General features: G+C 33.4%; 1 protein-coding gene across 1 annotated transcript; it reads right to left on the bottom strand.

Moving 5' to 3' along the window:
• Positions 1-14,292: 14,292 nt before the first annotated feature.
• Positions 14,293-15,174, bottom strand: LOC121222417 (uncharacterized). The gene has a single exon (XM_041103148.1). The coding sequence runs from the start codon at positions 15,157-15,159 to the stop codon at positions 14,578-14,580; it is 582 nt and encodes a 193-aa protein (XP_040959082.1). The 5' UTR covers positions 15,160-15,174; the 3' UTR covers positions 14,293-14,577.
• Between the last annotated feature and the right edge of the window lie 10,324 nt (positions 15,175-25,498).

Genomic DNA, 25,498 nt, shown 5'->3' on the forward strand with positions numbered 1-25,498 from the left:
GATTGAGCTAGCTCGATACATAATAGTATATGTGAAAGTTCCAAGGCATAGAAATTATAATGATAGAATCTAGTACAGATGGCTTTTCATTCTAATGTTCCCGATGGCAGCAGTGCTAGTTCATGATTGCTTGGCTAATTGATCATGCATACTCTTTTAGTCAATGGTAATAATCCGAATCATATTCAAACTACATTGATGGGTAATCCGTTATGACGATTTCCCGAGAAACCAATTTCGGGTTTGGTTTGGACTTGCATGATGAATATTAGCATGGGAAAGTGTTGTGGGAATGATCATACGGAATGCATTGAAAAAAGAAAAGGATCTGATGAAGATTAGGATCAGAAAATGTAGATTGGATAGTATGCATAAAGACAGAAAGGACATGTTACTGAAATCTAGTAAAGTAAATTCGATTTTCTTTTGTGTTACATTCTCCGTATTAATTGAAGATGGACTCCATCGCACAATTCCAATAATTAATTGGCTTAATTGAATAATAATCTTCTAATTATATTCATTGTTAAAGTTTAAGTATCTAATTTAAATATAAATTGAAAAAAACAAAAGAGAATAATTAAATAAAAACTAAATTGAATTAAAAATATCATATTTTCCCTTTCCTCCATTTAACCCCATTACAAGCAAACCTACGTCACCATTCCATAGCTGGTTTGAATATGAGTATTTCTTTAATTAAGGGGAAATTAACAAAAATATCCAAAATCAAAATCCATTACCAGCAAACCTACACCACCATCCTTGAGCCTTTATATTATCATGCTTAGATTAGGAATTTCCAAAGCAAAAATAACATCTTTTCAAGTGTTGAAGCCTTTCAAAATTGTTGCATTAGATGGATATCTCGTGTGTTTTGCTGTTGATAAAATAATTATAAGGATACAAAGTCAAAGATTACGTAAATTAACATATAATCCAAAACTAAAAAGCTATGAGACTTTTGGGTATTTCTTTGAATTTAGGTATTTCAAAAATCAAAGAGTACTAAAGATTGAATATTATTCCTTTCTTGAAATTTCATGGAAAAAAAAAACGAATGCTTATGGTAAAGATATTAATCTCCGATTCAATTATTAAATAATTTTTTCCTAGTTTTTTCTGTCATTTAGCACGTTTCTCTATGCTCTTTGGCATGAACTTTGCTGTATAGCACGTTTACTTTTTGTTTAATTTCCCGATCTTTGAGAGTTGGGTTGCTACGAGTCTGTAGTCAACATTTATGAGGAGTGATGGAAAATGATTTGGCAAATCTGTCTCTGGGTGACGAAGAGGATGATACACTTTAACTAGGAGTAGAACCGGTGGAGCTTGAGATTTCTTATGACAATTGTTTTGTAGGAACTTTTTTAACTTCGAGTGTTGTTAATTTTCAATCTATGCGATTTACTTTGGCAAATGTTTGGCATCTGATTAGGGGTGTTTCTATTTCAGATCTAGGAGTTCGATTTTATCTTGAGGTAGATGTGGAAAGCATTGAACATAATGGACCTTGGAGTTTTAATTCCCATCTTTTGTTACTTCATCGATTGAGGGAGAGGGAGATTCCTATGGGAGTGGAATTAAACTGGGTTGCGTTTTGGGTGCTTGTTCATGACATACCGCATGGTTTTATGTCAGAGAATGTTACGAAACAATTGGGAAATTTTATAGGTGCTTTCCTTGATTATGATACTTCATTCATTCAGTCGGGAAATATGAGGGTTATACGAATAAGGGTTAAATTGGATGTCTGAAGGTCTCTGCAAAGAAGGAAAAAGTTTGCTCTTCCCAATGGTGTTGGTGCCTATATGCGCTTTGAATACGAGAAATTATCACTATTTTGCTTTTTGTGTGGTAGATTGGGGCATGGGAAAAGTTTCTGTCAGTTACGGGCCACTTTGTGGAAACAAAATGTTGTCTTCCATTGGGATCTTTCACTGCGAGCGCCACCACGTAGGACTGTGGTTTGGAAGAGTAAGTGGTTAGTGGAGCGGGGGACTGGCGGTGGCAAAAATTTGGGAATTTTTTATTTAAGGAATGGGGGATTAGATTGGATTCACATAAATGGTATCCCACAAATCAAGAAGCAATGGGAGGAATAAATTTAAATTTACTAAAATTTGGGGGAAACAAATTTAGAGGTTATTGCATAATGGGCCAATCTAGTGGAAAAGTGACAGGCCCAAATGTTAATGTTCAACACGTTAATTTTGATGAGGAAATGAGCTTTTTGAAAGGAGAGGATGTTGTAGTTCTGCTAGTAGAGGGGTTCAAACGACCTCGTACTAAAGGTGGGTTTGGATGGGCGATTGGGTGCGGTGCGTTTAACTTACTTTTTGTCTCACGCTACAGTATCGCTACAATATTTAATCTCACCGCCACCGTTGTTTTTACACTAACCGCAGGTAAACGCACCACTTATCCAAACTCACCCTAAGTTGAGCCAGTTTGAGGGAGGGACTTTAGATGGAACGGGAGAATTAAGAGACAATGTTTCTTCTAGTTTTGAAGGTATGATATCGGTAGGACTTGCTAAGCAGGCTAGCTGAACACAATGAAACTGTTAAGTTGGAACGTCTGGGATTAGGGAGTCATCAGATAGTTCATTGTCTTCGAAATATGCTGAGAGACATAAATCTCTCTGTAGTCTTTTTGATTGAGACAAAACTGAATGCGTCACGAATGGCTATAGTTAGAAGAAAGTGTGGTTTCAAGAAGGTATTGATGTTGATTCCGATGGTAAGAGTAGGGGTTTGTTGATGGGTTGGAATGATTAGTGTAAGATTTCTTTGAGGTCATATTCAAGGAGACATATTGATGTTATGTTCGAGGAAAATAGGGTGGGCCATTCTTAGATATGTACGGGTTTTTTTGGGGCCCTTGAAGAGAGACTTCGAGAAGAATCTTGGAACCTTTTGCGCCAGTTGAATGATTTGCCTAATGTCCCATGGTTAATTATTGGGGATTTCAACAAGATACTTGCTAGATGTTATTTTGAATAATTTGAGTATAGTCAAATGTTGTTTAGGAGTATCTGATTAGTTCCTATTTTCTAGGGGTTTAGTATCAACTTAGTTTCTATTTTCTTGTGATTTTTAGTTGTACTTTAACTTATATAAAGGCTTGACTAATTGTTGAATAAACATGAGTTTTTTTCTTGTTATTCTTTAACAATGGTATCAGAGCCTGGTTAGCAAAATCGTGAGTGTAAGTGAAAGTAAAAGTTGAGAGTTTAAAATAACAAGTTTGTAGCAACAGCAATGGCCACGGATAATTTTGTTCAACCAGCAATCTTACACTTTGATGGTCATTACGATCATCAGAGCATGTTGATAGAGAACTTCCTAAGGTCCAAAAAATATTGGGATATTGTCTCTTCCGATATTATTGAACCGAAATGAGAAACTCTGACACCAGCACAACGATCAACTCATGAAGCAGCAAAGCATAGAGAGCAAATAAGCAACTTAAGCTAGTCTATTCAGATCTTTGCGGTCCAATCACACTGGTTTCAAACGGAGGTAAACGATATCTGATCACATTCATTGATAATTTTAGTAAAAAGGTGTGGGTATACTTAAAAGAAAAGGCTGAAGCTTTTGAAACATTTAAGAATTTCAAGAGTCCTGTTGAAAGGGAAAGTGGCAATCTTATCAAAGTTTTTTGTATTAATCGTGGAGGTGAGTACATGTCTCTTGAATTTAATGATTTTTGCACGAAGCATGGAATCTGTAGGCAACTTACAACAGCCTATACACCACAACAAAATGGTGTATGTGAGAGGAAAAATTGAACTATTCTCAACATGGTTCGTAGTCTACTACGAAGAAGCGTCATTCCAAAGAATTTTTGGCCAGAGGCAGTAAATTGGAGTATCCATCTCTTAAACAGAAGCCCCACACTAGCTGTTTTGAATATGACTACTAAAGAAGCTTGGAGTGGGCAGAGGCCAATGATTGATTACTTCAAAATTTTTGGGTGTATAACATATGCCCATGTTCCAAATCAAAAGAGGAAAAAACATGAAGACAAGGGGAAAAAGTGTGTTTTTCTTGGAGTAAGTGATCAAACAAAAGCTTACAAACTCTATGATCCCGTAACCAAGAAAATTATAATTAATCGTGATATAGTATTTGATGAAAAAATGTTTTGGCCTTGGAATGATCAAGCTCAGGGTGCAGCACCAATAGTGGTTGATTTTGATGAAATTGAGGAGAAACGCCAAGATCAGAATTTACTCAATAACAAAACTGATCCTGTTGAAGCGGTGATGCATCAACCTGATTCTGAAACAGCTATAACACCTAGTGGACGCCCTCATCGCCATCGACAAAGGGCAGCTTGGATGCAAGATTATCAAGTGTTCAGAATCGATCGAAGTGAAAATCCATTAATGGATAGTGATCCAATTACTTTTGATGAGGCAGTAAAGCATAAAAGGTGGAGAGAAGAAATGAATGATGAAATTGAAGCAATTGAGAAAAATAACACTTGGGAATTAACAAATCTTCCCAAAGGCCAAAACACTATTTGTGTCAAATGGGTCTACAAGACTAAGCTGAACAAGGATGGCGGCTGTAACAAATACAAAGCGCGCCTAGTGGCAAAAGGCTACAAGTAAGAATTTGGAGTGGACTACAAAGAAGTGTTTGCGCCGATTGCGAGACTTGACACGATTCAGTTGGTGATTGCTTTAGTAACTCAAAAATCATGGCCGATTCATCAATTAGATGTGAAATCTACTTTTTTACATGGTGATCTTCACAAACAAGTATTTATCGACCAACCCCCTGGATATGTGAAGTCTGGTTGTGAGCATAAGGTATACAAACTAAAAAAGGTTTTATATGGATTATACAAGCTCCTCGTGCTTGGTACAGTAGAATTGAAGCTTATTTTTTGAAGGAATGTTTTACCATATGTCCTTATGAATATACTTTGTTTATAAGATTAGTCATGATAGAGAATTACTTTTAATATGCTTGTATGTAGACGATCTCATTTACACAGGGAATGATAGTGTCTTGATGGAGAGATTTAAGCAATCCATGATGAATGAATTTGAGATAACAGATTTCGACTTGATGAACTATTTCTTAGGCATTGAAGTACATCAATTTGCTGTTGGTACTTTTATTTGTCAAAAGAAATATGTGCAAGAGATTTTAGAAAAGTTTCAGTTAAAGGAAAGGATTGCAATCCAGTTACCACACCAACTGAAGTTGGATTAAAGCTCACCAAAGAGCCTGATGGAAAGAAAGTAGACTGCACCATGTACAAATAAATTGTAGGGAGTCTGATGTACTTAACGGCAACAAGGCCAGGCATCATGTATGGTGTTAGTCTCATTAGTAGATACATGAAGAGTCCCACTGAAAAACATCTTTAGGCTGCTAAGCGTATTCTGCGCTATTTAAAAGGGACTGCATCTTTTGGACTGCTTTACAAGAAAAGAGAAAATTCAGATTTGTTTGGTTTCACAGATAGCGATTATGCAAGGGATATTGAGGATAGAAAAAGTACTTCAGGCTATGTATTTATGCTTGGATCAACAACTATTTCATAGTCTTCAAAGGAGTAACCCATAGGCACTCTTTCAACATCAGAAGCCGAATTTGTAGCAGCCACATCAAGTGCTTGTCAAGTTGTTTGGTTGAGAAAGATTCTTGGACAAATTCAGTTCGTACAACAAGAGGCAACAACAATCTTTTGTGACAATAATTCAGCCATTAAATTATTAAAAAATCTAGTTTTACATGGGAAGAGCAAGCATATAGATGTGAAATATCATTTTTTGAGGGATCTTTCTAAAGATGGTGTGATTGATCTTATTTTCTACAGAAGTGAAGATCAAGTTGCTGACTTATTCACTAAGCCCCTCAAAATTGCAACATTTCAGAAGTTTAGGAAACTCCTTGGTGTTTGTTCGATGGATGCCTCAGCTTAGTGTTTTCACCTTTTGTCTTGTTTAAACTGATTGGCAGCAATATCAGTTTAATGGAGGGCATGTTAGATGTTATTTTGAATAATTTGAGTATAGTCAAATGTTATTTAGGAGTCTCTGGTTAGTTCGTATTTTCTAGGGATTTAGTATAAACTTAGTTGCTATTTTCTTATGATTTTCAGTTGTACTTCAGCCTATATAAAGGCTTGATTAATTGTTGAATAAACATGAGTTTTTTTCTTGTTATTCTTTAACAATAATTTACTAAGAAGAAAGGTAGATTACTGTGAAGAGAACGTCTGATGCGAGGGTTCTGGTCGATGTTGGCTGATTGTTGTTTGTCTGACTTGGGATATAGCAGTCAGTGGTACACGTGGGAGAAAGGATATTTTGAAGAAAATAATATTAGAGAAAGGTTAGATAGAGGCGTGGCAAATGATGATTGGAGATTTTGCTTTTCGAATTACAGTTCAGATCATTTGACCCATTCTTTTTATGATCACTACCGATTGTTGGTAAACACTGATAAAGATGGAAGTAGTCACAAAGTTTCATATTTTAGATTTGAGGTGGCTTGGATTATGGAGGAATCGTGTGAAAATGAGGTAAAAAGGTTATAGGATTCTTCTACTGGCTTGGTCCTTCACTGTCTAAGAATTATGGGTGTTGGGTTAGAAAGCTGGTTCGAATCATTAAGGAAAAAATGATCTTTGACAAAAAATGGTTTGTGAAAAGGCGACAATCATTAAATGATTCTTACCCAACAGATGAGATATTGAGAGAGGCCATAAAGGTGAAGATTGCTTTGAATATAGAGGCCGATAAAGAAGAGATCTATTGGGAGCAACGTGTAAGGGTGAACTGGCTAAGGAATAGGGATAGAAATACCTCGTTTTTTCACAATTTTGTGTCACAAAGAAGGCGAAAAAATAGAGTAGTAAACTTTAGATATGAGACTGGTGTGTTGTATGAGGGTAATTTGAACCTTTTGCATATTACAAAATAGTATTTTCGCACTATTTTTTCTTCAAATAACTCATAGGCTGTCAAAGATATTCTAATGGGAATTACGCCTTGCATTACTTCGGAGATGAATGAGAACTTGATGCACAATTTTACAATTGAAGAGGTGTGTGATGCAGTTAAGCCAATGAGCCCATTAAAGGCGTCGGGGGAAGACGGGATTGGTGTTATATTTTATCAGAGGTTCTAGCATATACTGGGTGAGGAGGTGACCGAATATTACATTCAAATTTTAGATGGAAGGCATGACATTGTCGAGATAAATGGTACTTGAATTGTTTTAATTCCTAAAGTCAACAACCCTCAGAATATGAATCAATTCAGGCTAATTAGCTTGTGCAACATTTTATACAAAATTATTTCCAAAATACTAGTGAATAGACTACAGGTTGTGATCCAATTTTGTATTAGCGAGGCACAAAGAGTACTTTTGTGCCTAGAAGGCTTATTTCGAATAATATCCTAGCTGTGTATGAGATATTAAATTTCCTGAAGCACAAGAGGTTGGGAAAATTGGGATTGTTAGTGTTCAAATTGGATATGAGCAAAGCATACGACAAAATTGAGTGGTCGTTCCTACGGTTGATGCTTAAACAAATGAGTTTCTCTAATTCATGGGTTCAGATGTTAATGAGATGTGTGGAATCTGTATCGTACTCTGTGGTAATTAATGGAGAAGCAGGTGAATAATTTTGCTCATCTCGTGGCTTACGACAAGGCGACCCTCTCAGCTCATATTTATTTCTGATATGTAGCGAGGGCCTCTCAGTTTTGTTAGAATGGCGGTGCTCAATGGAAGGCTGAAGGGGATTCGTATAAATAGGTACACACCGATTGTTACCCATATACTTTTTATAGATGACAATATCATCTTCGGTTGCGGGTGCTTACGAATTAAAGAATATTCTGGATAAATATGCTATTGATTCGGGGTAATTGGTTAACTATGATAAATTCTAAATTTTTTTAGTACAAATGTGAACCGAGAAGTCAAAATAGAGGTATGTCAAGCTCTTGGTGTTCATTCTATTGAAAATTCTAAAAAATACCTAGGTCTTCCTTCGATTGTTGGCAGAAATAAAAAGATGGCTTTTCGGGTTCTGAAAGAGAAGTGTTTGGGCAGATTCCATAACTGGGGCTCTAGATTCTTACCTATAAAAGGTCGAGAGATACTGATAAAGACAGTTTTTCAAGTAATCTCAATGTTTTCCATGTCGTGTTTCTTCCTAGCTCGTTTTGTAAGGAGCTTGAAGCTATGATGGCCCGTTTTTTGTAGCAAAAACTGGGTGATAAAAAGGGAATACATTGGTGCTCATGATAGAAACTCTGTAATTTGAAGGAGTATGGGGGCATGGGATTTAAGGATTTGGCAAAGTTTAATATTACCTTGTTGGCAAAACAAAGCTGGCGCTGGCGATTGCTTGAAAACCCTAGCTCACTATAGGCGTGTCTAATTAGAGAAATGTACTATCCTAACTCTAATTTTTTAGAATCCACTTTAGGTACAAATCCCTCTTTAACATGGATGAGTATCTGGAGTGCAAAATGTTTACTAAAATCTAGTCTTAAATGGAGGATAGGCGTTGGGCTCTCGATTTCTATTTGGAAAGGCTATTGGCTACTTGGTAAAAAGATGGTAAAGGTAATTTCAGAGCAGGTGTCTACGGTTGACAAGGTTTGTGATTTAATTTTTCATGATTCTAATTGCTGGAATAGCGAATTAATTAAATCCATTTTCTGTGATGAAGAGGCCAATGCCATTATGAGTACGATTTTAAAGCACCCCTCTCCAGTTGTTGTAATCTATTGGACCCATCCACCATCATCTTGGGTCAAAATAAATATGGATTCAAGGTACTCCAGCCAAAGAAATAAGGCAATATCAGGTTTTATTGCTAGAGATGAGCAAGGACATATATTGGGTTCGAGTTATCGATTTCATACCTGGGTTAGCACGGTGGTCATGGCTGAGGTAGTGGCTGTTTTGCATGGTCTCCTTTTTGCACACGATTTGGGTTTTAGGCGAATCGTCCTGAAAAGTGATTCGTACACTGTAATACTGAAGTTACAAGGAGAAGTAGAGGATTATTCAGCCATTCAGCCTCTTACTTGGGATGTAAAAGCTGTTTCGAGAAGATTTGAGACTTGTCTCTTCAATTCACGCCTAGAGAGAGCAACATTGCTCCTCATGCAATGGCATCCAGCAGTCAGGATGGTTTGTGCGATCGATTCTGAGTAGAAGATGCTTCGCTGGAGGTATGTGAAATCGTTGCGACAGATCGTAGATGTATCAACCCTCTGTGACTTGGGATTTTTTTGGGTTCGTCTGAGATTGGGGTTTTTAAGTTTATTTGGGTATTTGGTCACCTCAATCTCCCTTCCTGCTTTGGATGCTTCTCTCTGTAGGGAGGATTACGGTCGTTTTAGTGGTTTTGAAAGGTTGTGGCTAGGTGTTTCTGTTTTAAGTTTTTGTTTCAATTTGATGTTTGTTTTATTTTTTGTTGTAACCAAGTATTTGTTTGTTTTAATGTTTTGTTGTTTCTTTTATTTTTGGGTTTTTGTAGCTTTGTTTGGGTCTAGCTTTGTGTTTTGTACCCAGCCTATTTTGATTAATAAAACAAAATGAACCATTATTCAAAAAAAAAAACCGAATGCCTTTTGCAAGGAAAACTAATGCACATTTCATAGCACAAAATTTAACATTATTTAAAAGGGTTAATAATGTCGATTTTTTGTCCAAACCCTCGATAGGAAAGAGAGGAGGAGTTTGATTTAGGTTAGTGGCGCGAGTTTCAAATTTGTTATTTTGGAGTTAAAATTTTGGGTTTGATTTGAATTGTATAATTCCGTCAATCTCAGTTTGCAACTCGGTTGGCCAAACTTCTCCAATGGTCAATTTTAGGAAGATATAGATGGAAGGAGAGAGAAAAATATGAGGTCTTTTTTCAATTTTCTAGCTAAATTAAGGGAAAATAAATGTTTAATTATGGGTTAACTCTTATTGATTGAAGTGGTTTTTTTAAAGAGAAATAATGGTTGGGCCATAATGGTTACGAAATTATAATTTAGATAGACTTAAGGGTGTAAAAAGCCCTTAAATTTTTTCAAAAAATGCAGTTAAGTCTCTGCTTTTTTTTCACTCATTTGGGTATTTGAACTTTTAAAATGCATAAAAAAGACCCTCAAATTTTTTTTCAAAAAAAGCAATTAAGCCCCTGCTTTTATTAAAAATTATAAAAAAATAAAATCAATAAAAGTTATAAATATTATTATATTTTAATAAAAAAATTCAAATATTAAAAATTAGAAAAAAATATAAAAATAGTAAAAAAATAAAAAAAATTGTAAAATTTTATAAAAATAGTAAAAAATTATAAAATATATAGAAATATAAAAAAAATTATAAAATTTTATGAAGTCGTAAGAAATTTATCGTAAAATTTCGTAAATTTTTTATAAAAAATTATCTTACCAAAAGAAGCATTTTATAATTTTTTTTTATTAAATTTATTGATTATTATTTTTTTTATCATTTTTCGCCACATGTCACGCTGTGTTGCGACACGTGATGACTTTAATTAAAAAAACTAGGGGTCGTTAATTTTTTTATGATTTTTATAAAATTTTACAATTTTTATAAATTTTTTAATTTTTTATAAATTTTTTTTCTAATTTTTAATAAGTGCATGGACTTAATTGCTTTTTTGAAAATTTTTGAGGGTATTTTTTTTATGCATTTTGAAAGTTCAAATACCCAATTGAGTGAAAAAAATAGGGGCTTAATTGCTTCTTTTGAAGAAGTTTGAGGGCCTTTTTTTTATGTATTTTGAAAGTTCAAGTTCTTAATTGAGTGCAAAAAAAAAAAAGAAGTGTTTATTTGTTTTTTGTTTTTTTTTTGAACACTTTGAGAGCTTTTTATACCCTTAAGCCATTTAGCAATGTAGTTTAACCAAAAAAAAGTTTGGGCAAACTATTAAAATAGACACTTTTGAAACAGTTTGAGGGCTTTTTACATGCTTATGTTTGAACTGTTACGTTTTAGTCACTTACATTAACGTGTTGTAACATTTTAGTCACTGAGCCGTTAATTGTCATTAACGATGTAACGGTAAGCTGATGTGGCACGTTAAATCATTATTTCAAACAAAAATTTTAGGTTAAATTATACAATTGGTCCCCATATTTTTTTTCGTTTTGAGCAATTTTTTTTATGTTCTTTTAACTTCTTTTTTTCTTTTTTCCATTCTCTTCTACTCCTTCTATTTTACTTCATTCTCCATCTTTTTTAACGTAGTTTTTCTATGTTTTCCATTTGTTAAAACTTTTTTATGTTTATGAAAAATGAAAAGGCGAAACCTGAAACCAAAATAAAACTTGTTTTGGATATTCTCACTAGAGGTGCTCGTGGGCCGGGCCGGGCTCAACTAAAAATTTAGGCCCATTTACTAGGCACGAGCCTGGCCTAGCCCAAAAAATAGGTTTAAAATTTTGCTCAAGCCTAACCCGAATAAAAATGATAAAACTCAGGCCCGACCTGGCCCGCCTGTATTAATTTTTATATTATTTTTATATAATTTTTAAATATATATAATACATCAAAAATACTAAAAACATCAAAATAAACATTTCCCAACAAGTTGAAAATAAATTTAAAAAAATATGTAAACTTAAATAACACTAAGATAAATGTAACTTAACAAGCAAATGCCTCTAAAATAATAACAAAATTAACAAATGGCTTTAAAATAATAACAAAATTAACAATAAAATAAGTTTTATACAATATCCAAACAATAACAATAAAATAGTAGCAATATAATAGTAAAATAATAGCAAAATAGGGAGAAAACAACAAGAAAATAACATTCAAAAACAAAAAAAAGAGCATATTTTTTTTTGTCCTTTAATGAATTTGGGTCGGTTCCGAGCCAAAAATGCCTTACCTGAGGCTCGACCTATTTTTTAAATGGGCATTATCTTTTTGTCCAAGCCCATTTTTCGGGCCTATATTTTTGTCCAAACCCTCCCACATTTCGGGTGGGCCTTTAGGCCGGGCCGGGTGTCCAGACCCATGATCAGGTCTAATTCTCACCCCACAATTACAAACCCTCATCGTCCATCATCGCTTTAACGAACAAATTTGGATCTCTCAATAACCTAGTCCACAAGCTCGCCTCACTCGAAAATCTTGCCAGTCATGACTTATGGCAATCCACCCTCAACAAAGTTTCCCGAGCTCGTTCCCTTAACCTCCTAACCAACCTCCACGACCATCTTATCTATCATACCATCAACATTCTCGCCCTCTCGAAGCTACAATGTTTTACGAATTCGTCAAATGAGCTGTACACTTTCGATGACTAAAACAACCAGCATATGAAACTTACCCTCAACTTTACCAAAAACCAGTTTGGTTTCATGCTCCCTTTCTCTCTTCGGTTCATCCATGCTTGGCTTCCAATCAAGCTTGCTTGGGAATATGCAAAAAAGTTTAGATCAATTTTATTGTTTGCTTAATTTTATTTTCCAGAAAATAAAAGAAAAGGAAAAGAATAATCTACACGATTTTGTAAAAGTTTGGAAACAGAAAAAAATATTTTGAATATAAAGAATTCAATTTATGTTTAGATTTGATTAAGGATATGGTTTTTTATATTGATTAGTTAGATCCAAATTTAGTTTCAAAATTAGGTTATATTCAAATAGAGATTTGATTAAGAATGATTGATATTTAGTTTTGAGTGAAATTTAATTTAGGAATCATGTGAAAGAAACAAGGATTTGACGTATTTCGTGGGCAAATATTATATTTGTGCAATGAAGAATATGAGAACAGAGAAAAATAAAGGGGAAGAAAAAAAGGAAAATAAAGAAATAAAAAATTAAATTGTTCAAAAAAATAAAAGTATAGGGACTAGTTTTAACAAATATAAAATATAAAAAAATTGCGTTAAAAGAAATGGAAAAGAAAAGAAAATAGAGGGAGAAGGAGATGAAAAAAAAAGAAAAAAAGGAAAGTTCAAAAAACACAAAAGAAACAAAATTAAATTGTTCAAAACGAAAAAAATATTGAGACCAACGGTATAATTTAACCTAAAATTTTCGTTTAAAATAATGATTTAACGTGTTATGTCAGCTTACCGTTACACTGTTAACAACAATTAACACTCAGTGATTAAAATGTAACCTGAGTCAAACAAAAGTGACTATTTTGATAGCTTACCCAAAAAGTTTAGGTAAATTAGTTTATTGTTCAATTAAGCCTTAATTTAAAGGAAAAAAACCTAGAATTCTGAAACATGAGCAATTGTTTCACGAAATGTTATTTACAAATTCCTTTTTTATTTTGCATTTTTATTTTTTGAAAATAATCTGATGACTTACCGACCAAAGGAAAATAAGCCATTTTTTGTTAAAAAATTATTTCCCTACTAAAAAGCATAAGTCATTCATTGAAAAAGAATTCATAACGAGTAACTCTATTTTTATATAAAAAAAAATAAGTTGCATAAGCTAAATATTATTATATTAATAAAAAAATCAATATTATTAAACATATATATATATATATCTATTTTAAATTATTTAATATTACAAAATTATTTAATGGGATAATTTTAATTTAAAATAAATTTTAATATATTTTTAATTACTTAATTATTAGATAAAAAAGGTAGATAATTTGAAATTTGAAATATTTAAATTAATCATTTTAAATATTTAAATATTGGATAAAAAATATTTGTAATAACCATTCATAAACCATAATTTTTTAATATATTCAATTTTATTCTTTGGATAATATTATTTAAGAAAATATAAGTATGTAATAATTATTTTTAAAATGATTTTAAATAACATTACTTAAATTATTTAACTGAAACGATAATTCTTTTAAAAAGTATAATAAATGATTTTTAAAAAATTTTAGTTCCAAACAAAAAAAAATAAAAGTAATGATAGTAAGACTGTTAATTTAACTTTACTTAATATCACGTATCATTAAATAAAACTATTCATGTAAGCATGTATCTTATGATATAATATAACTAGTTTTTTTATCCCTTCTTTGTGTATTTTATAAAATTGTTATTATTTAAATACCAACCTATTAATTAAATTATTGACAAAGCAAATTTTAAAAGATATAAACAAATAAAAATATATATTTAAATTTTAAGATTGTTAATTGAGTCTTAGTTTAATTGGCATGGGTATTGCTGAAACCCAATATCTTTTTATTTATGAGAGCTGATCTAATCAAAATTTATAATGAAATTATTTAAAAAACCATAATCATAATATGTATGTACATGTGTGAGAGAGATGCAAATTACAAATAATATATAGATTACATTGAAAGGAGAACCATTTTAACAAAGAATCTCTTACTTTGAACTATGGAAGAGATGAAAACCAGTGTGAGTTAACTCAAACAACAAATTGAATCATGAGGAACTTAAAAATAAACGAATCTGTAATATAAAACAAATCTTGTCGTTCCTATATATATGGCTACCTAAAACTCTACTTTGTTTGAAATATTGCTATCTTCAAGTGATTGAGCCTCAATGAATTAGGGGTACCCATGGCCCAGACCAGAGTCCTCAATTTCCCACACCAGGGCTTGGACCGGAGTCCTTGATGGCTTGGGTTCGACTATCAGTAAACTTGTTTCCCACACCAGGGCTTGGACCGGAATCCTTTATGCCTCCTAGATTGATGCTAATAGTTAGCCTGTTTCCATTGGAACCCGAGACCTTTATACCTCCAAGAGTGGAGCTGTGTCCCTCACCGGGGCTGGGACCAGAGTTCTTAATACCGCCGAGGGTTCGAGTATCAGTGAATTTGTGTCCCTCACCACCACCACTGGGGCCAGAGTCTTTAATACCTCCAAGACCCAAGCTGTCAATTAACTTATGTCCCACACCAGGGCTTGGGCCAGAGGTCTTAATGCCTCCAAGGGTGCGACCATTAACGAACCTGTGTCCTTCACCAGGAGCACTTGGACCCGACCCTTTGATAGCTCCAAGATATAAACCAATATCAAATAAATCAGGAAGCTTTCCACCACCAAACTTCCGAGACATCAAGACATTGAGAGGATCCCTGGCTTCAGTCACAACCACAATAGAGCTCAACGCTAAAACAAAAGAAGAAAAGCTTAAAAAACATTTGACTGCGTTCATCGTATCAGAAGCAAATGCGAAGTTGAAGTTGCATGGGAAATGAGTAGTATTTATAGTGAGGGAAAATTTGACTAAGATTGGTATTCAAATAATGGTCGGATATTCAAAAGAAAACGTGTAGTTAGCGGAGGAAACAACAGGGGAAGTTTCTGGGAATGTGATGGAAGAAATAGAAAAGGAAAAGGGAGATTGCGAGTCTAAGATGGAAGTTGAAGTCATAGGCTAATGAAGGAAAATCAGAGCCACATTGTGTTTGATTATTAGAATTTCCATGGCCGCCTCACGACCTCCTTAGTCGCCTCCCAAACTATTTTTTTCCTATTGGCAGCCAACAATAATATTCACTTTCTATTTTATTAAATTCAGTTGAAAATAACTTCATCGTTTTTAACATATACAATTTTTAGGCACCACATCATCAATTTTTGAAGTTAAATGAAGTTAGAAAAGATATCATATATGGATGAATGTATGATCATATTTGTACACCTTTAAAAGTTGATAATGTGGTACTATTTTATTAGTGCCTAAAAACTATATATTTTAAGATAATTTTAATATAAATTATTCTCAAAAAATATGCTATCTTGTAAAATAATTAATTATATTATTTTAAGGATTGTTTTATATAAAAAAAATAGAAATATAAATTTAAACCTAAGGTTTTCGTTATTTGTATTAAATCAGTTTAATATTTTATTCATAAAAAGTCACAGTTTCTTTTAATTAAATATAAAAATTTGTAAATTTTAATTTGAATATAAATCATATTTATTTATTATAAATAATATAAATGAGGATTATTTAAAGCTTTTGAAAAGTTCTAATTTTTAAATTTAACCTAAAAAATAAATTTAGAAAACTGATTTGATTTTGAAAAATTGATTTAGCTTAAAAAACATTTTATGAAATAGGAAGAAAGCCGAATTTTAGAAGGCCTTAAGGTCTTAATTACAGGTGTTACCACTGACGCTGTTTCGTGGGGGAAAAAAGGTTTGACTAGTTAGTTAGTCAAATGTAAGTGCCACATGATTCCAAAGGATAAAAATACTTGTTTTTTCTTTCATTCCTTAATCAAATACTAACAAACCTATTTAATAAATATAATTTTTTTGTTTGAAATTTTAATCTTGGTATTATTTATTTTATTTTGAATACCTTTGAATAAAAGTTAAATATAATTTTTAATTTTTAATAAAATAAAGAAATATTTTATTTCAATATTTTCAACATTAATTAATAAGTAGCTATTTACTTACTTACTATTATATATTAAATAAAAATTTAAAATGATTATCAAACATAATTAAAAAATAATAATATTGTTTATTTTTATTTTCAATTTCAATGGTTTATCAAACATGACCTTAGTTATTTTAACATTGCCTTCGACCTTATTGTGCTACAATATCTTTGGTCCATTCTATAGTTTGCATTTTCCGTGCTAAACCCAAACAAGTGGTTAGAATATTGGCTAAATGTTCAAGTTAACATTTTACTTTTTAGTGTTGCTTAAATAAAAGTCAAACATTTTAAATCGTTTAAATATGGGTTTAATATTTTCAAATCTGCTTAAAGAATGATTTTTCAAATAGCTCGTTTTAGTTTAAAATACACACTCTAGAAAGAAGACATGAAAAAATATTTAAAAAATTGAAAAAATTGTAATAAATGAAAAGAAAATATGAGTGTTTAAGAGCTAACACTAAATCTCAAAGTTCATAATCAACCCTAAAAATATATTTTATAAAAAAAATATTAGCATTGATTTTTCTTATAAAAAATTAAAACAAAACATAGTTTGAGTGTTAATTTTATAAACCTTACTTACAAATATGGAATAAAAAAAAGAGGCTAAATATTAGCATTGATTCAATTTGCATGATTTTTCTTATATAAAAACACAAAGTTGATTGAAGATTTTGAGACACAAATGAATGATAGACAATTTTTAGTTGATGGAAAGAAATTTCTAGGGTTGTTCCCAAATTTGGAAATAGGTTTTAAGGATTCAAAATTGGGTTTTCTTTTGATTTTTTTATTATTTAACATTCACATTGAGATTAGGCTTAATGGTATTTTTGGTTTTCAAATTTTTTCAAAAAAATCATTTACGTTTTTGTGAATTTTTTACACTCAATTGAGCATTTAAACTAACAAAATTGGTCAAACAGGCCCTTTGACAAACATTGATCGTTAGTAATTAGTGGCAACACTGATGTGGCCATTAACGAATTGTCATATAAGTACCATTTCTCGATGTGATAATGCCACATCATCACTAATTGTTGATGTGGCAATACCATTTCATCACCAAAGGGTGATGTGGTAGTGCCACATCATCACTGCCACACAAGAAAAAAATCATTTTTAATTAATACACAATGAATCTAGATAAATGTTTGTCTAAGTTCATTTGAAGTTGGACACTTGTTTGTCTAGATTCATTCTAGAATTATAAAAAAACATAAAAAACTTATAAAATTATTTTAAAAATCATTAAATTTTATAATAATTATAAAAAATTAATTAAAAACCATAAAATTTTATAAAAATAATTTATTACAACCCATAAAAAATTAGAAAATATATCATTTATAAAAATGGTTAGAAATTATTTTAAAACCATAAAATTTTATAAAAAAATTGAACTTTTATAAAGTTTTATATAATATAAATTGCCCCGACCTGACCCGTCCCTTTTAAAAAAACCACCTCAAACCCAACCTTAAAATTTAATAAAAAACTGACCCAACCCGAATTTTATCTTATTTTATTTGATTTTTCCTTCTTAAGAACAAAACTTTTAAACTCAATTCTAGAGGAAAAGCTTACCATTTTTTTGGTTAAAAAATAAGAGACACACTACCATTAATTTGGTAGCAAACCTAACTGGAGCAATTTTATACTAAAGCATTTTAACATAACAAATTGCCTCAACCAATTGAGTCTAAAAGCTAGAAACATAAGGGATAGCAGTGCATTCAAATCACAAATAAGAGATGCAAGGTCGCAAACACAAATCACGGGCAGTATATAAAGTCGGCAAGAGCAAGATGACTGAGACTGTGGGAGAAATGATGAGAAATAAAAAAGTAACGAGAGAAGGATGGCCGAGGTGGCTAAAAATTTAGGAGCTTAGTCTTAGCTATTTAGGTTTTAGGGTAAAACTTAATATATATATATATAAAGGTAATTTCGTAAAAACCTCAGGATGACCGAGTCTAAGCAAAATCTGACTTCCATCCTAACTATTTTTCCAACTTCAATTTTAAAAAACAAAATTCCGACCCTAACGGAATGAGTTGGGATTGTCGGTTTTGATTTTTTTTTTTTTGCCATCCCTATAGACAACATTTATAATTTAAGGGTAAACACATATAAACGCTTTGTTGATGTGGACATCAACGAGTGAGTGCTCTACCTGCCAAACTTGGTACCATCCGATCCGAATGCGGCCTAATATGAATTTGGTAGAGGAGCTGTCCTTCTAGCCTTCCTTCTCTGATTATGATACCTACAATGGATATATCAATTATTAGGCTAGAATTTATGTAGACATCAGATTATTTATTCACCTTGATGATGAGTTCATTTACACCTTATCTTGTTTGATTCAGTTTAATATTGATTTTCAGAAGCATTTTTTTATCAAAAAATACTTCTGAGCAAAAGTTAAAATTTTCTATTTCTATTTATAACCAAAAAAATACTTTTGCAAAACATTTTTTTGTCTCAAAAACACTTTTGAAAAATTCAAAAGCTTCTTGTTTAACAATACTTTTATCTCAAAAGTATTTTTGGCTAATTTACCTATAAAGGCCTATTTCCAAGTATACTTATGGAAATGGACCAATTTCTGCATTATTTACTGGAAATGGCTGATTTTGGCAAAATGCGTCCATGAAGGAGCGTTTAATGGTGAAATTTCAGCGAAACGTGCCCCTAGCGGAGCAATTTTGCCATGTCAGCACAAAACGAGCTGACGTGATCGTGTTTTGCTGATGTGGCAAAATCGTTCCCCCAGGGGCGTGTTTTACTCTGTGTTTTTTTTAGGTTAGGGCTTTTTTCATATTTATTCCTAGGGTTTTTTGGTTTAGGGTTTTTAGAGTTAGGGTTTTGTTAAAATAATTTAGGGTTCTAGGTTTTAGGAATTTAAAAAAACAAATCAGAATTTAGTGTTCTTTTTTAAAAATTAATTAAATTAGGGTTTAGGATTTTAAATAAATAAATTAAATTAAGGTTTAGTGTTTTTAAGAAAATTAATTAAATTAGAGTTTAGTTTTTTTAAAATAATATCGTGTTTATGTTTAGGGTTTAGGGAAAATTATATTAACAATAAGGATTTTGTTTTTTTCTACAGTAGTTCTTGAAAAAATAATTTTGAGAATACGGTTCTGAACAAATAGTGTGAAAAATGCTTCAAGTAGGATGCACTATCAGCAAAATTATTGAAAAAAACTTCCACGTGGACGCTCTTTTTCTACAGTAGTTCCTAAAAAAATAAATTTGAGAAGACGTTTCTAAACAAATAGTGTGAAAAACGCTTCAAGCAGGATGCACTGTTAGAAAAATTGATGAAAAAAGCTCCCACGTCGACACTCTTTTTCTACAGTAGTTCATGTTTGGCCTTAGGCTATAAATGAACCAAATTTCATTCTCAGGTTGCATAAGATACAGTAAGAAAAATTAGAGAGGCTAAGCAGAATAGAAATTGAAGACGAGTGAACGTATTAGTGCTGTTATTTACTATGATGGTGAGGTCCGTGACACCAAGAACGGCGTTACTTCTTTTTATCAGAGAACACAACGTGACTGGTTTTTAACCAGAATATAGATTTGACAGAATTTCGTAAAAGAATTAGGCGCAAAATCTTTGGAACGACGCCAATAATGGTTTCTTCTATTAAGTATCAATTTTGTACTTCGATTGATCCCGTGACATATGACTCATTTGATATCAAAGGTGGTCGTAGCTTTGAGGCGATGGTGTAGACTCATCTCACTAGTGGATCACCCTATCTTGAGTTATATGTATAATTTTTATCGCCAAATGAAACATTTGCGACTTCAACACCTACTGCTATTCGAGAGAAATACAGGACCCCCGCCCGACACTTCGTTAGTGGGAGGCAAAACACCGAAGCGCCCGTGTTTAGTGGCAGTATGGAATACACAACTTTTGCATGTCACTTGGTTAGTGGATGGGACATGCACATCGGTGGGTCGTTGTTCGATGCTGGAAATACATATTGGGGAATGACATCAACTTCTACTGGCTGGCAATCCACATCTGATTGGGGACATTACGAAACCTCTACAAGAAGGGATGATGCGCTCCCTATGACGTCCACTGGCGAGGGGAGCTCGTACGTTGTAGATGATGGTGGGTTGGATGATGAGTCTGATGTTGATCCACCTCGAGAGCCCGACCCTGATGGTGCAGAAGTTGCATTATTTTTTGAATCAGAGCCTGTTTCATTCGAACCTGTGGACGTTAAAGGGAGTTCAGATGAAGAAGACAAAAATTCGCGATTCAAGGTGTACTCACCTCCAAGCTACATGCATAATGTCGATATATCGGAAAATGATGCGTTGAAGTTTCCAGATCTACCACACAGAAAGTGTGATAGTATAAATTCGTCATTGGATCGGGTGAATTAGAAGTTGGTAAGGAGTTTTTTAATAAGGATAGTTTTCTTAGTGCATAGAAACAACATAACATCAATCACAACATGGTTAAATCTAAATCTAAAAAGTTCGAGGCGAAATGTACAATGCAAGACGATACATGTTCATGGAAAATCATGGCTTCTTTTAGGAAAAAGACAGGATTGTGAGAGATAAAAAAGTACAAAGGTCCACGTACCTGTGTTACCGGTACAATATCACTGGGTGTTTCGGGTTTTTGAATAATAATGTTATTATTTAATGTTGCATTATTTAACGTACTTTGTTGACAGGAGTTTCACAAGATCATCCCAAGATGGATTCAGGTATGATAGCTAGCTTAATACTACCAATGTTGAAGGCAGATCCTAGGACTTCTGTGTCGGTCTTAATTGCCAATATTTGTAGCCAATTAAGGTACACGCCCTCTTACCGCAAGGCTTGGATAGCTAAGAAGAAGGCATTGGAAAAGATATATAGTGGGTGGGACGCTTCATATAATGAGGTGTAGTAGTGGTGTCAGGTGCTGGAGAGGTACGTCCCAAGTTACATAACAAACCTTGAAACGGTCTCTGCGTATTGCGTATTGTCTAAGGCACGTTGCGTCCAACTACTATGGGTACTATCGGTCTACCACTAAACGATGGTAAGTGATTAACATGGGTATTTAATCTCTATTAATATAATTTTGTTTGTAATATTCAATTTATTGCGAATGGAATAGTGGTATATAATTTTCGCTATCAACTTATACTGGTAGGGTACGAGATCAATAAGGATCGTTTTCATGAGATGTTGGGGATTTTGCGTTCAGTTAACGATCAAGGCGCAGACTACCTTTGTAACATGCCTTTCGAACAATGGACACAAGCATACGACGGCAGCCTACGATATGGTCATATGACCACAAACCTGGCTGAATGCATAAATTCTGTTCTAAAAGGAACACGTCATTTAGAAATAATCTTGGTTGTACGAGAGACATATTTTTGTTTGGCGGAACTATTTCCAAAGCAAGCAGCGAGTTATAAATGCCAAATGTAGGGGGCTATGTATGGTTCCGAAAGGTATTGCAAGAAATTAACAAGGCAAATGCACGTGCTAACACCATGCACACAATGTGTCATGATCGCGACAATATATTGTTTTGTGTGACAGAGTTTGATAGACCGAACTAATGTATTACCAGTGGGTAATATCATGTACACTTGAGAAATAAGACTTGTGACTGTGGGACGTTTGACACACTTCGTTATCCATGCGCTCATGCAATTACAGCTTGTCAAAATCTCCGTTTGGATCCTATGAGATATGTCGACGAAGTGTACAAAATAGAATACATGTACAATGTGTGGAGACACGTATTCCCACTGATCCCAGATGAACGTAAGTGGTCGTCTGTATCACTTGCTCCGTTTAAGTTGTTACCGGATAGAAAATTATTTCGCAAACCAAAGGGTCGACCTTGCTCAAGTAGAATACATAATAATATGGATATCTGGGAAAGAACGAACCAACAGAAGTTGTGTGGATGGTGTAGGAACTCAGGTCATACAATTCGATCATGTCCAAACCGAAATAGTTGATAATTGCTGTAATGAAACTATGTTTCATTATTTCTATGGTCTTATTCAAAAGAACTTCTATTTTTAAAAAAAATATAAAAATAATTAACTATTAAAATATTTAAAAAATTTATTTTATTAAATAAAATAATGTAAAAATAGTTTGTACAAATATATTAAAAAATCAATGTGTGTGATGGTCGGAATCAGTGCCACATAGAGGTAGTCGACGATTACGCGCTGAATTCCTCATTGGTTCAGCTTTCAGCGGGGGTTGTGGTTGCCCCGGTTGGGTTGTGATTGCTCCGGTTGTTGATGTTGGGAGGATGACCTACCTTAATAGAATAAAAAAATGTGGAGGTATTTGCATCACCTACGATGGAGGTGTTTAAATCCTAAAAGGCGATAGGGATTGGTAATGAGATGAGCTCCCCGACGGTGTCTCGTGCAATCCCTCCGGTGACGATGACATATATATCGTTAGTTGAGTCGAAGTCATCGAGAAAGGAGATGTACCAGGCCATGCATTCCAATCTGACATAGGACTGTGAAAAGGAAACATATAATTGTTATGATACATATAAGGGCTAAGATACACATCTGGCATAATCTGAAGGGGCTGCAGTGTGGGTGTCATCAGTTGAGGCGTTGGGTCTGGTAATTGTGTGTGCATTGTTGATGGACTCGTGCCGTCATCTCTTCTCTTTAGATTTAAAAAGTCCCGTCGTTCCCTTTCAACATGAATTTACCGCCATCTTTGCTCTTCCGACAACAAATATGACTTGCCATGGATCCTAAACCATAGCATGTAATTCGACGTACACGCTAACTTTGGAACGATGATCGGTTTGCGAGTAGGTATATGATCATACTGATTTTCTCAAATTTCGATATATTCTGAGAAGAATATCGGCCAATTCGTATTCGTTTTTCGTAAGTTAATTTTGTACTCTTTATCGAACACCTTAGGTGCCCCGAAAATCGATTTTCGAAATCCAAATTACCGCAACACTCTATCCATATAGTGTATCTCGACAGTAGCATAGTTAACCAATGAGACCTTAACATGCCAAATGTTCAGATTTGAAAGAATTCATCTGGAATTACTGCCCGAATTATCGGATCCTCGTATAGTATCCATTGAAACTATATGAACGTGATAAGAATATTAGTTATATGCATAAACTAAATACTAAATATGAAACGACTATTTTATGTATATATGTTCTATTTAGTACTTACTTGCGCTTCCGACCGTTGGCCTAATAGAAGCTGTACATCTTCAAAAGCGATAGGTATTCCAACATAACTCGCCGGATGGTTCCACTTAATTAAATAAATTTTTAGCATACAATTTTATTTTAAATCTATGTAATAATTGTAAAATGAAATAAAAATTTTACCTCGTTATGAGTGAGAATGTATATGGGTGGTTCACTCGAGGACGTAAAAATAAAAAGTGAAACCGAGCCCATGATTGTAGTAGTGATAGACAACCTCTAATTTTGGCTTTATTTGGTGGCGTCGTCTCGCACAGCTCCCGGTATAATGTTGCCAACACGGTAGACCCCCAACTAAATTCGCCAGCTGCTCTAAAATCAACGAGTTTTAGCAGCCACCTCAGATGTATGAGGTTTCGTAACAAGTCCGGCATCACATAAGCTCTAATCATCTCAAGGATGTATGCTTGAGCATATCATATTCTTTCTACTTCAATCGAATCATTCATCGACTCTAGGAATGTATCTCATAACCAGCCCATCTCAATCTGACCTCCTTAAATATTATCCGGAATCGCACCCAAAAGATTGTAGCATATGGCTCCCCAATCAGCAGATTGAACGGACCCCGTGAATGCGAACCTATCCACTGACAATCCTAATTGTAACTACACGTCCTCTAAAGTGATAGTACACTCTCCGCATGGAAGATAGAATGTGTGTGTCTCGAGTCACCACCTCTCTATTTACGCGGTGATGAGTTTCGAGTCCAACTTGCACCCCTGGCCTATAGTGGCCACGTGTCAAAAACCTGCTTCCCTCAAGTAATTTTCTATCAACGGTGATGGAGGACCAGACATATTATGAATATAACATTGTAACACCCGATCTACAGACTGTTATAAAAAATTATAGGATACAAATTAATTAAAATTACATAAATGAAAAAATATTAAATAATATTCAAAAATTAAAATTAACCTTTACCATTTTCATTTGTTCGACGGAGATATGTTTATGATCGAGATGAATTAATTCCCCGGCCATTGCTAATACGATCAAATATTTTTGAAATTATAAAAAAAATAATACTAATTTAGAAAAAAAAATTAAAAGGAAATAATTAATTAAAGAGAGCTTTGAGAAATTTAAGGAGAAATTTGAGAGCTTTGAGAAATTTAGGGATAAAATTGAGAGTTTTTTTGCCAAAATTTGAAGAAATATTGTGTGAAATAATAGGAGGAGGGTTTTCATACGTTTTTTTGACAGTTGGACCCCCCAATGGTCAAAAAATAAAATAGCCGTTGGGAAAAAAAACACGGAGTAAAGCGCGCCCTGGGGGAGCAATTTTGCCACGTCAGCAAAGTGCGTTCACGTCAGTGCGTTTTGTGCCGACATGGCAAAATCGCTCCCCTGGGGTCGCGTTTTACTGAAATTTCACCTTAAAATGCTCCTACGTGGATGCGTTTTGCCAAAATCGACCATTTCCAGTAAATAAAACATAAATTGACCCATTTTCGTAAATATACTTGGAAATGAGCCTTTATAGGTAAATTAGTCAGTATTTTTTATCCTAAAATTACTTTTGAGAATTAATGCTAAACTTGCTCTTCATCTATCATATCATTATTCATGTAAAAGCCCTTCGGATGGTCATGGTGCGTTTAAAATCTTTTCCACTGGTGTTTGAAGATCGAGGTAATGGATGATGATTCAGTGGAACACCCATTGCAATAAACTCCACCTTATAATTGTAGACAGTCGGGCTGAGGAATGCATTTGCCTCGATGCTATGGATGATGGATAAAATTTTACATTTTTATTTGTTTAATTAGACAAACTTGATGTTTATTTTTAGTTATTCATTTTTTCAAATCAATTAAC

This window comes from Gossypium hirsutum, chromosome D10 (genome assembly GCF_007990345.1).
Source record: "Gossypium hirsutum isolate 1008001.06 chromosome D10, Gossypium_hirsutum_v2.1, whole genome shotgun sequence".
In the NCBI taxonomy this organism is placed as follows: Eukaryota; Viridiplantae; Streptophyta; class Magnoliopsida; order Malvales; family Malvaceae; genus Gossypium; species Gossypium hirsutum.